The 12,916-nt window shown below is 42.5% G+C and overlaps 1 protein-coding gene across 1 annotated transcript in view; it reads left to right on the forward strand.

The window, feature by feature from the left end:
- The window catches only part of LOC139728670 (cytoplasmic phosphatidylinositol transfer protein 1-like), a 99,632-nt gene that overhangs the window by 45,670 nt on the left and 41,046 nt on the right, over window positions 1–12,916 (forward strand). Inside the window, exons 2-3 of the mRNA XM_071639606.1 lie at window positions 5,462–5,610; window positions 8,760–8,857. Coding sequence (XP_071495707.1) covers window positions 5,462–5,610; window positions 8,760–8,857 — 247 coding nt within the window. The remainder of the gene's footprint in view (window positions 1–5,461; window positions 5,611–8,759; window positions 8,858–12,916) is intronic.

Raw genomic sequence — 12,916 nt, forward strand, 5'->3', positions numbered from 1 at the left:
GTGTATTACGGTCACGCATCTTAGGTTTCAACTCGCTGAGCTTGTTTTCGAATGTTTTGGATTTGCGTAGCTCGTATCGCGTGACCGTCTGCAAACTTACGGATCAGCCCACTCTGATACTACCAATGTAGAGTGATCGCTGTTTTCCCCCATGAAAATTGCCGACGACGATAGCAGCTGCGGCACAATATCTTGAAACTGGAGCCAAACTCATTTCCTGGAGGCCAGAACTTGACTCCAGAGAAAATAAGCGAAAATAACTTGTTTGTTACCCAAAGTGTGTGATGTTTCACATGATGGGATGTACATATGTATGCCATGTAACATACCTATAGCAACTCATTCTCCGCGACAGACTAATAATACAGGGCTACACACTAACCCATTTTTTCTACTGGTCCGACACGTATGTCGGACTAGTGTAGGTACCCAGTTTCTCCATTTGTTACTGCATGGTTCGTTCCTGAAAAAAATTACTGGTCCGACAGTGATTTTAACTGGTCAGGAACCGTCGGTTCAGTGCCAGTACTAGATGAACAATCCTCATTTACGGTGGCCATTGTTTAATGATAGTGTATTGCTAAGTCGCAAATACATGTAGTTCTTCTTGATTTAATTTCATGTTCTCAAAAAAAGGTTTGCGTGAGTGTTGCTATACATGCTGCAGCAAATGATGGGTTCTACACCACAGTGGCCCTTTTGAGCTCTGCAAAGATGTGGAGAAATGTATACTGCATAAGGATAGTGCAGGTTTCAACATCAGGAAAGCGCATACTGTGGGCTTTCAGAGACATTTATTGCTTTGTGTGGGACTAGGGAGGATCAGTAATTGGAGAGATGTGCTGGAAAGAGGAGCTTTGTCTGGGCACCAGAAAATTGTTACAGCTCAGAGATTTTGACAGTGAAGTAAACTTGTTTGACATTCCAACTTCATCCATTCCTGAAAACTGTGATTTTAAACTATATTGTAGAAGAAATCTCCATTTTCAAACCCCATGCAGGCTTTTGCATGATTTTCTCCTTTGACTAATTTACACGCCTCTGTGAATTTTTTAATGTGATTTCACTAAGTGAATAAATTGAATTGAATTGAAATTGATTCTTAAAAAAGAAGCTATGGCCTGGTACTTTGCCTTAAATATTGGCTTGCCATGTCCTGTTGACAGCAATTTAAACCTACAATCTTCTGCAAGATAGGTATAGTTACCAGGTACCGGTACTGGAATCTGGAACAGCACAAGAAGACAACCAAAAAAGAAAACGAAAAAAGACACTCATGATTGGACTTATGGATGTGTGGGCGTACGACATCTTCTGTAGGGGTGTACACTTGTAAGTGCTCATTATTTAGGCTTTTATCTTCGCCTGCCCGGTCCATTCCGCATGGTGTAGGAAGGAAAGAGATGGAGAGGGAATGATTAGATCAGATATCAAGGCAGGGGAACGTGATATCGATCATTAGCCCGAGGTTGTTATGAATCCAGAACTTGTTGTAGCCACTTGCGGAATATCGCATGACAAGCAAGGTAGCCACGCATTGCCGATGAATATGTCTCCCAAGGAATAAAATATGACAAGTGTATGGAGTAAAAAAGTGTGTAATACCATGCTCTGCCCGTGGAATATCTAGCCTTCTTACAAGGCCTCGTGGCAGAGGAATGAGACTAACTTCACCACACCAAGCATTGCGGGGAAAAGAGTGAATGCAAGACCGAGTGACGCAGCCAGGAGGCCTTTTCAAACCAGCTTTTTTCCCCCTGCTGTTTTGGGACGTACATTTACGCGAGCATAAATTACAGTGCACTCCTGTTAAAATGATCACAAATATAACAAAATTCTGGTTACAACGGAGTAAAAATTCAGGTCACAACATTGTCCACTCTACGTATTTTTATTGTTTGTTTGTTCGGTTATAACGAAATTTTGATATATAACGAAAGGAAACTGCCGGTCCCAAGGATTTCGTTAGAACGGGAGTCCACTGTATTCATTTTATTCATGAGTCAATTATATCCGCAGTTGGTATGCTAATGAATCATGTGTCAACGCAGACAGCGCAGGCTGGATTACGGAGTGTTGGGATGAGTTAGCTGCCAACATGCATATTCACTAGATACGACATCATTGCGAGCAATGCGGTCGCTGATACTAAGCTGCTACCTTTTTTGGTAGCAAAATCAACAAAAAACAATATTTAGTCAAGATTAGAAATTCATGCCAGGTTCCAAAAGGCCTCCTGGCTGCGCCACTCGGTCTCACGTTCACCTGTTCGATCCCTTGCAGTTAGTCTCACTGCCAGCGCCATGTTTTCGGAAGTGGGGGGGTACTTCCGGGTTTCATAAGCTAACAAGCAAAAAAAAAAGGTCTTCAGCTCATCTTTCTCCTTCCACTTCTGGGTCTCTTCTTTCTCTTACACTTCCGGGTTTCTTCAGCTGACAAGCAAAAAAAAAAAAAAAAAAAACTAGTGCCACTTTAATGCACTTCCAGGGTAAAAGAAGTGAGGGGCCGAAAGTGGTGACACCTTATGTATTCCTTTGTATGGTGAAAAAACAAAAGGGCCAGAGGCCCCCCCCCCCTGTTTCCACCAGCCATGAGTCTCTTTTCCAAGCCTCAGTCAGGAGGCCTTGTCAAGAGACTATGTAGAAAATCGGGATCAGCTGGACACAGTATATTTTAGACAGAACAGGTATGATAATGGTTTTGGGAAGGATGAACAGAACAAAGATTTCCCCCTAAAATGAAACTGAATTTACGTGGGAGGTTCTGCTTTAAGAAGATGAGGGATTCGATCTTCCCATCTTGATGCAAAACAAGGGAAGTGATGAATCCATATATGGATGCCTGCCAGTTTTTATAGTCAAGTTAATGACATATCTTCCATTAACCTGGCTGTGAGGACTTAATAGGCCTGACTGACAGTGACGAGTACAATGTATGTAGGAAACAGGTAGAATTCCCCTTTTTCTGTTGAATATTAAAGAGATCACAAAACCTGGCATGCATATAACTGTGTGTACTCAAGGAAGGAGTGAAACTCACCAATGTCATGATTTTTTCCTCCTATACATGATTTTGTATGTTTTATCTGGTAAAACAGTCTTCAAACTCTGCTTGCCTACAAGACATGGTTACTATGTAAAGGATGTTCACTTCTATTGTGTTTGTTTCATGTCAGTTCTGCATTCTTGAATTTTCATAGGAAAAAAGAGCATGATAATTCTGTTAATGACATTTCATCAGAAAGGACAAGTGTAGAATATATAGTGTTCACTGGTTTTATTTCAACACTTTGTGAAGAAGCAAAAGTACAGAGGAGAAGAGGAAGGAAAAAAAAAAGGCCCACGCTTGATCTTCCAGGTTAGAGTTGGAATACCGCTAATGGCAAATTATACTTAGTCTAGTGTATGTACAGGGAGAGGTGTTCATTGCCCCAGTGTGGAAGTCATTACAGGCCTCTAGCAGTGTTCACGCAGCATTAATCACCGCCAACGTGTGATCCGAAGTGTTTCATGTTCGTGGGAGTACTCAAGTGGCAAATGTCTTCTCTGGATAATATCCAGACCCTCACACCCTTAACTGGCTTGTCGTCTGTTGGGCCATGGAGGAGATGCCGACTGGAGGAGGTGGAAAATGATCAGTGTTTTACTATGTATTCCGTCCAATTAGTCTGGCATGTCACTAACCTTTCCTCCACTTTGCTGGCTTGTGTATCGGCCAAACAACCATGACACGCTTCCTTCCTTCACTCTGTATGGTTGTCTAACTTTTCTTCTTGGTCCTCAGTTGGAAGAGCAAGGGGTGAACAAGGGATGACTGCATGCAATGTGAATAGGGCTTGAAGGGAATCACTGGGCTAAGGAATATTTTTATTCACTTGTTCTTACTTTAAAAACTCATGCCAATGAAATATATCGAAACCGAGAAATGATATGTGGCGTACATACAGAATTTATGGAGTATGTAAATTTCCTGTGCAACTTTTGTCTTTAAGTGCTTATTGCTTCTAACTTGTCGAGTCCACTGTACTACAAAATGTGCATCAATAATAAAACTAAAGAAGAGCTAGTCAAGATATCCCGCCCTTTTCCAATAGTTTTGTAATTTGAGTCGATAAAGACATATTGGTGAAGTAGAATGCCATAGCTGGAGTTTTTAAACTTTTGTCATTTTGTTGGTGAATACTGTACACTATGTGTGAGTACAGAAAGGCAACAGGACCTCACTGCAACTTCAGCCTGTAGTTCTTGGGGTGTTTATAGCAGTGCGAGATCCTTTGGTGGGCTGTGTGAAGGCATCAATCACTGCAGACGTGTGTGATGGTATCTTCTGTTTTGTTATATCGCTGTGGATGGAGAACTGAGAGGGATCCTGTGCACAGGCTCGATTCCACTCGGGCCTGTCGGCATGTGCGCTGGAGGGGAGCAATGTTTGTGTTGTCATTTCATCATGGGGAGCTTAGCTCGGGCGTCGGTTATCGCGTCATCATCACCCATCTCCTCTTTGTTTTCACAACGTTTAATGTGGCGACACTTGCAGGCATCAGTCTCGCGATGTGCGCGACAGCTTATTGTTGTTTGCCGTAAATAGCAGTTTAAGCCCCTCAAAAACTAGTTTTGGGATACCAGCCTCAGCTATGAATGTCTAGTTCACATGAGTCTGCAAAAGGGCATTATATTACCCTTTGCAATTCACCTATTTATTTATTTATCAATTTTCATCTTGTAGCACAGTCACGTCAACATGAAAATGAACCAAATATGACGATATGATATTTAAAAAATGCATTTCACTTTAGAGAATGATGAAATTGTAGCGTTCAAGGGTTGCACCGCAGGATGTAGACAGAAAAACTTGCTCTCAGACCACAAAGTTTTCTCATATCAATGGCTTTGATGCCTGTATCATACTTCAGGTAATCTATTAACCATAGGGTGCTCAAAATACATTGTCCTATATAGTCATATCTGTGTTAGCACAGGTTTCAAGCTATTCACGAGCAACCCTGTAATGACCGTATTTTCTCTCTGTCAATGCCAAATCTGGCAGAATGTTGGCTGACTTGCAAAATTCATTTTCTCTAGATCGGCAAACGATACCATCAAGCGTGTGTGGTCTGCAGAAATACTGTAAAACGAGGAATGTTTGTGTGCATCTTAATTTCGCGAATTTTGTGAGCGCCAAGATTCGCGAAAATAGAATGCATGCGAAAGTTCTTGTCTACACTATATGCATTGAACGTTAGAGGCAACTCGCGAAAATTTCATTCCGCAAAAATATTGTGTTTTACAGTAACTGGATGGCAGCAAAAGCTGCTTGAAATGAGCAGTTTCTTCTCGATTTGCAATCAATCCATCATAGCTCTTTCAAGTGAACAAAGTTAATTCGTTTGAAGTTCGCACAACCAAACTTGTCTTTCCTAAGACTAACAATCATACTCTTTCTCCTTTCTCTTTTTTTGCAGTACCACATAGGGCAGCTGTACATGATCGCCAAGCACAGTGATGAGCAGTCGCAGAAGGGGGAAGGCGTGGAAGTCATCCAGAATGTAGAGTGCGTCGACCCCGTCCACGGCAAGGGCAGATTCACCGAGAAGCGGGTCTACCTGTCAAAGTGAGTGGCATATTCCGGTCCCGAGGATCGGAGCTCCGTGTTGTCACGGGGAAGGAGAGAGTGAAAGAAATTATGTTGGTCGGTAACCGGAGCTCTTCCCTCGTGTGCGGGCGTGTCTGTCAGAGCTTAGGCACCTTTCTCGCCTATCATTGCAGCATATTTTTCAGACATTTTTTTTCAGACACCATTCTGACTTTGTGGACAGGCAAGCTTTTGTATAACTCTTCCCAGTTTTCTTCATATTTTGTTGTACGTATGGGGGGGGGGGGGGGGGGTAGGGATGAGGAGAGAGGAAGATCTTTAATACTAAAATCTTTTGAAAGATAGTGAACACAAATTTATCACTTAGAAATCTCCATTGTACATCTGGAGTAGGTAGAGTCATGAAACGAAAAAATGCCTAAAATGTTGGAAATCCGTGATATAAGATAAGGTGAGAAGTATGACGTGAGCGAAATGTAAGCCATGACACATGACGTGCTTGGCTTGAGATGGTGGTAGCTATCCTTATGTATATATACTGTCTGATTCCCCTCACGTGTGTCGATGTGGCTAAATGTAGTGTGAATCTTTCGTCACATGTGTCGATGTCGCTAAATGTAGTGTGAATCTTTCGATGGGGTAGTTACTCATTCTGCCAGGATCGTGGTATCCCAAATAGTCCTCTGATCTGTTAGGAGCAACACATCCTCTCTCCGTTCTTCCCGTCTTCTATCTCGGGGCCTCTCCAAATTGTCGTGAAGGCAAGATAAACATTGCTGAATAATTCATGTTACAGGAAGTAGAACCTCAAGATGAGAGTGCTTCAAATTATATTCTTGCCTTGCCTTGCCTTGCTTGCTACATACACATACCTTGTGCTTCCCCCAAAATGTAATTTCATCTGGAATCTTTCTGGATTATTGGATGTCGCTAATATGAAATAATTCCTTTGGGTATAGATACTTACCAAAGCATTGTTTTCTTCTGTGAATAACCTAAATATGCTGCATGTACAGTACCTATACATGATTAGAGTACAAGTTTTATATCAGTATTGGGGTGGGGTGGGGATGGGAGCAGGTTTATAATCAGAAACCACATTGCATTATACAGTTCTTTAATAGAGCATTGATGTACTCATTCTTCTTTTCCAAGATGAGCAGTCCAAAGTTGATGGCATGTTAGTTACATGTACAAACTAAAGTAATCAACAGGGGCGGATCCAGGAATTCCGTAAAGGGGGGGGGGGGAACAACAATATTTCTGGTGCTACTTCAGGGTTTCATCTCATTTTTTTCTTTTTATTTCTTTTGTTTCAACAACAAATAAAGAGGGGGCACGCTCCCAGTGCATCCCCCCCCCCTCGGATCCACCACTGATCAATGTTATCAGAGATGTTGCAAATTCTCCCAAAGTACATCATATGGGTTAGCAGAACATGAAAATAAAAGTTATTACTGTAAACGTCAATATTTTCGCGCGATTAATTTTTCGTGCTGAGCGGCTCGAAAACATATTCGCGGGTTCTTAAATTCGCGCTCGGCAGCGGGTTAATACACAGTTGCTGTCTTCATCCAGCGATGCCAGCGTACGATAAGCGACGTAGCGAGTGGCGCGAGTGCGAGTACAAGCGCTCAACTACGTAGTACATGTATTTTACTCGATACATGTTCTGTAGGACTAGTACTGTAGTCGCGGGGATGTAGCACACCAATCGGCTGTGGGCTCGGTGCGTGCGGTGCGTGCGTTGATACTGCTATATGCGTAAACATGTCTGTACTACGTAGCAGTATCATCGACGAAGTGCACCAGGCCGTTCAAAATGTGCATAGAAAATTGCGAAGATATATTCGCGCGTTTTTGAATTCGCGCTAGCCGAACGTAGCGCGAAATCCGCGAAAATTAATGTACCGCGAAAATTTCCACGTTTACAGTATTTCAAAATGAACAGTCTGTAGCCAACTGTAATGGACTAGAAACAAGAAAGATAGTACGAGGAAGGAATGGTAGGTGCAAACTGCCGTGACTGTTTTTTTTTTTTTGTCTGCAATGTTGCCATAAATAGTCTTTGCGAGAATGACGCTTATATTTGGAGAAGTGGTGTATGCACTCAAGTCTGTTTAATTTCTTATGAAGATGAACATGGTTTGTTTTCATGTCTGAGAATGTGCTTCAGGATTCATGTTGTCGGCAGGATATGCATGCTGACTAAGTGAACACCACCCGTCAGTTGCAAAGCTGGTTGTGATGTTTTGCCACATTCAAACAACAGAAACAAAACCAAACAGTAACAATGTTGAGCCAAGCTAATTTTGGACATCCTGACAGCCCTAAATGATACATTTTTAGTGTGCTGTCTCAGAATGTACTTTGTATATTTTCACCGTTGGTTTTAAATTTTAAGATCAGCTACATTTGTATGCACACCTCCTTGGCAAAATCTGGATAATCCTTGTTTAAAGTATCACAAGGTATTTGTAACTGGATAGATACAACAAAAGCAAACTTAATGTGGCTCAATAACATTACTGAAGTAGATACCTGGACAAAAATAGCCTTTGATATTCATGTGGCGATGGAATCTGTTGCGGTCCTCAATTTGACTGTTGCAAGGAATACAAAGTATGTTGAGTTTTTATACTATGTGAGAGATATTACAGACAGTAAAGCCATTTTATACATTGTCTGAGAAATACAGTAGTTCATTAAGCCTTCCACAATTTGTAGCTGTATCTAAAGACTTCCATGAGGTGATGGTTTCCCTTGTAATACGTGAAGAAATTTAAAGAAGGAAAATCATACAATTATTTACTTGTAGGCACAAATTTAGGCCACAAGTCACTACAGACAAAAAGGGAATTTCAGTTCCTTCTAAGTCCTTTTGACCCAGAATAACATTTAAATTATGTCATTTCCAGTGGCAACCGATTTCTAGTCTCTGTCCGTGGCCCTTTGAGCTTGCAGTTGTAGAACAGTTAATGTACTTTTAAGATTACATCCAATGGACTGGACTCTTGAAGGGTAAATGTCCGTCTGTAGGGTGAATGTCCCTTTGTCCTAGAGCTGCCTCTTCCCCTCAGGTCTGCCAATATATTTCGAAGCCGTTGAACTCGTCCCACATGCGAGATTAATCGGAATCACTTTTATGTGCCCTTCACATTTTGCAGTCGATTACCGGCATGGATTCAGAAGTCCGTCTCCAGGCTGTGCAGCTACTTCTACATCACGGAGAAGGCCTGGAACTACTACCCTCACACGATGACCGGTAAGAATCCGATTAAAACTGGTATCAGTGGGGCTACATCTCCTCTGCATGCTTAGCAATGCTAGTATCTAACCCACAGAAATTTTACCCCAAAAGAATTAAATCTGCATTTAATATGTGACCCGCTACAACAAAAGGATCCTAAAGTCGCTGATGGGTGAGCCGAGAAAATCGAGTTTGAAGTCAGATCACCAAAATCTGTCAAAACGTTTGGATTTCTGTTTTTAACATAATTTTGTAGACTAATGTATCTTCTATCATCTGCCGAAATTTCGAAGCTAAATGATCAAAGGAAAGGCCTGAAAATAGCATTTTTCTGGGCCATGATTGGCTCGCCCGTCAGAGACTTTAGGATCCTTTTGTTGTAGCGGGTCACATATGATTTTCTGGAGTGTCATTTTGTCGACTCCTACACAAATTTATCCTCAGTGTGGATTTCCAGCTTACTTTCAAGTAAAAATCATGAGCACCATTCTACCTACACACACTTTACTTCTTAAAGATGTTATACATGGACTTGAGGGGTATTGGAAGTAGATGCAGCAGGACTTTCTATTAAACTAAAACAGAATTTGTTGAATATTATCTGATCACGAACAGTAAGTTTCATTCTGTACATTTTTCCAATTTTGTCATGAATTCATATCTTCCATGCATTCTCTGATAATACCAACACAAGAAATGCTTTCAGCAAGATTAAAACTTCTGTTTAATTGTTATTTTGTTCTTTTTCTTGTTATGGCTGTCTTGTTGTTGTTGTTTTTTTAGACAAAATAATTCCTGTACGCATTAGGCAAGATGTGTTGTCAGGGGGGCAGTGACTATCTCAGGGTTTGAGACATCTGGCGAAACATTGGGACTCTCTGAGTAGCACTCAAGGGCACAATCTATGCCAGATGTGAACGCACTTCTTGCAGTGGTTGGAGAGTGCAGTACCCCATTCTGTATTAGCCTCTCTTTCTTGGAGATAATGCATCCTGTGTGTTTTAGAGAGCTAGCACTGCTCATTTGCACAAAGAACTGGTGAAAATACATATGACGAGTTTCACTGGAAAATATTAAAGCAAACTCCATTCTTGTTATGTTGAGATATTTGCCATCAAACCTGCTAACAAACAAAGAAAATAAGTTGAAAATATGAGATTTTTTAAAATCATAACTTCAAAAAATATGCCTTGTTACAGAATGCATGTTATGAGTGAGGTTTCACTGAAAAGGCTTTATTTTGCTTTATTTGATGATGAACTTATGCTAGGAGTCCACTGGGCCGGCGCCAGTTGGTGCCAGTTCGCGCCAAGGATTATGTGATTGGCGCGTAGTGGCTCGCTGTGGCGCCGAATTAATGTTCGCTCGGAATGTATGTCGCCAAGTGGAATAAACTGGGTGTCATATGGCGTGCGCCAAATGCCTCCTGCCTTGCTTCAAAATGGTGCGCCAGTTCGCGCCATTACACGGCCATTTGATTCCAAATTTCACCATGTTAGCGCCATTTGCGCCGATGGACGGCTACATTGCGCCACTTAGTGATTAGTTTGTGCCAAACGGTCGCAAAATCGGTTTAAACTTGCCGCCACTTTGCGCTACTTGCCGCCACTTTGCGCTACCTGCCGACTATATAAATATCGGCCATCGACTACCTGGTTCAGAACCTCCTCAGCTGCTGTATGAACAAATTCTCTACTATTATTTACAATTTCGATGTGTCCGAGGCTTTTGATAATGTTGGAGTGATGATGCTGCTCCATCAGAAGATCATGAGAGATGTTGAGGTGGCCACTGCCTATCAACTTATGGTGGCCAATCCTGAAAAAGAAGAGCCTCATTAGAAGAAAAGGAAACACAAGTGGTGGTTTAGACTCATGCTCCACCCTCAGCTGAGGGCCGAACGTGGACAGTACCATACCCTCATGAATGAGCTGAGGGAGAATGACAAGAGGAAGTTCAAGAACTACACGTACACCAGGTTGTCCCCAGAGATGTTTGATGAGCTGTTGATCAGGCTTACACTCCATCTGCAGAAGAAGGACACCCACGTCAGGAAGGCCACTCCCCCTGGTCTCAAGTTGTGCGTCTTCCTGCGCCATCTCGCCACTGGGGCCACCTATGCCGAGCTGGGTTACAACTTCCGAGTGGGCAAGGAAACCATCCAGAAGTTTGTCCCTGACGTAGCCAGAGCGATAGCTATGGATGAGTATGCTGCAGAAGTCATCTCCCTCCCCACAACCAATGAAGGCTGGCTTGAGGTTGCAGGTGACTTTGAAGTCAGATGGAATCTTCCTCGCTGTCTGGGAGCCTTGGATGGAAAGCACATCCGTATTCAGAAGCCCAAGAACTCAGGCAGCCTTTACTTCAACTACAAGCAGTTCTTCTCGGTTGTCCTAATGGCTCCCGTAGATTCAAAGTACCAGTTCGTGTGGATCGATGTGGGTGGGGTTGGCCATCAATCTGATGCCCAGATCTACAACAACAGTGAACTGGGGTGGAAGGTCTGGAGCAACATCTTGGACAGGGGTAGCAGGTCTTGGAGCGGAGCCTCTATCAGCTTGAGCCAGCGCCACCACGCGAAAATCTTCATCCTCTTCGTCATCTTTGCTGCTTGCAGGGGGCCTGGAGCTCAATTTGAGCTTCTTGGGTTGGGGTTCCTTCTTCTTGGACTGCTCAAGTTTGTCATTCTTCCCCTTGCTACTGCCTTTGTTGCGTTTTGGGGGCATCTCCTTTGAAAATTATGTGAAATCTTGTAGAAATTGTGAAGGAAAAACTGCGTCTACAGAGGTGTTGTCGAGTCGAATACTGAAAGTTGTGTGAGAAAGTCCTGCGATGCAGTCATGCTTCCATAGGCGGCAAGTGGCGCCGAATGGCGGAAACCAAGTGGTATTTGGCGGAAACCAAGTGGTATTTGGCGCGAAATAGTCACCAATCAGGGGCCGTTTGGCTTGCGCCACTGTTGATTTGGAGCGCTTTGGCGCGGACTATTCGCCTTTGTAGCGCCAAGTGGCGCCACGTGGCGCAAAATCTCATTGGCGCAACGTGGCGTGCGCCATAACATTCCAGTGGATTCAAATAGGCGGATTGTTTGCGACATTTGGTGCCACTTGGTGGACACTTCGCGCTGAAAGTGGCGCGACGAAGATTTCAAACATTTTGAAATTTTCTTGCCGCCAAACTCAATTTTTGCCGCCGTTACGGGCCACCGCGCGCCAGTTGGGAGGCAGTTTGAGCCACTGCATTCCACTAAGCACCTTATTGGCGCCACTAGGCGCCACAGCAAATTGCATTGGCGCGAACTGGCGCGAACTGGCGCGAACTGGCGCCGGCCCAGTGGACTCCTAGCATTACTTTAAAATGTTTATAAATGGCACTTATATCATTTTGCGATAAAACTCTTCAAATGCTGCAAGACTTTCACATATTTTGTTGCACCAGATTTTTTTTCCCTACCTATTCTGAGGCAGTCATGATACTTGCCTTCTTACAGTGAAACACCTACATTTGATTCAACCATCAGTTGTGTGATTTATAGGAAATAAGGTGACGACATATAGGGAAAAAAACCAAACACACTCAAAACCTTCTACTTCTCTCCCAAGATTAATGCACAGAATCAACCACATATTCTCTTAATTCTGCTCTGAAAGCAATTTTAGGGTTGATTGATTTTCATGTCTTCAAGGAAAATATTCAATATACTATATGATGCAATGTTGACATCTCTTTATGGGTGTTAAGACCTTGTTACTGTAAATTAGCTTTCACCTTTAATCTCATTTATGTCATACTTTTACAATGTAGTTTGAGCCATAAAAAAAGGTAAGGTTTGCTGTACCTGAACCACAGTCATCTTCTATAAACATAACATTTCTAGAATCCGCGGGGGTTCACGTGACAGAGTCACTACCTTTAAAAACCTTTTACATTTCCCTCGGTACTTCGTATAGCATAAATATTATTTGCCAAAATTTTGCACCAGCATTCATTACATCCATCTAAACATAACCAGATATGTAGTTATAAAGTTGCCACCCTCACCCAGGAGGAGCAATGTACATGTATCTCAGTCCA

The sequence above is a fragment of the Diadema antillarum genome, unplaced genomic scaffold, assembly GCF_040938485.1.
Source record: "Diadema antillarum isolate AM-2024a unplaced genomic scaffold, OU_Dant_1.0 seq00000190_RagTag, whole genome shotgun sequence".
Classification (NCBI taxonomy): Eukaryota; Metazoa; Echinodermata; class Echinoidea; order Diadematoida; family Diadematidae; genus Diadema; species Diadema antillarum.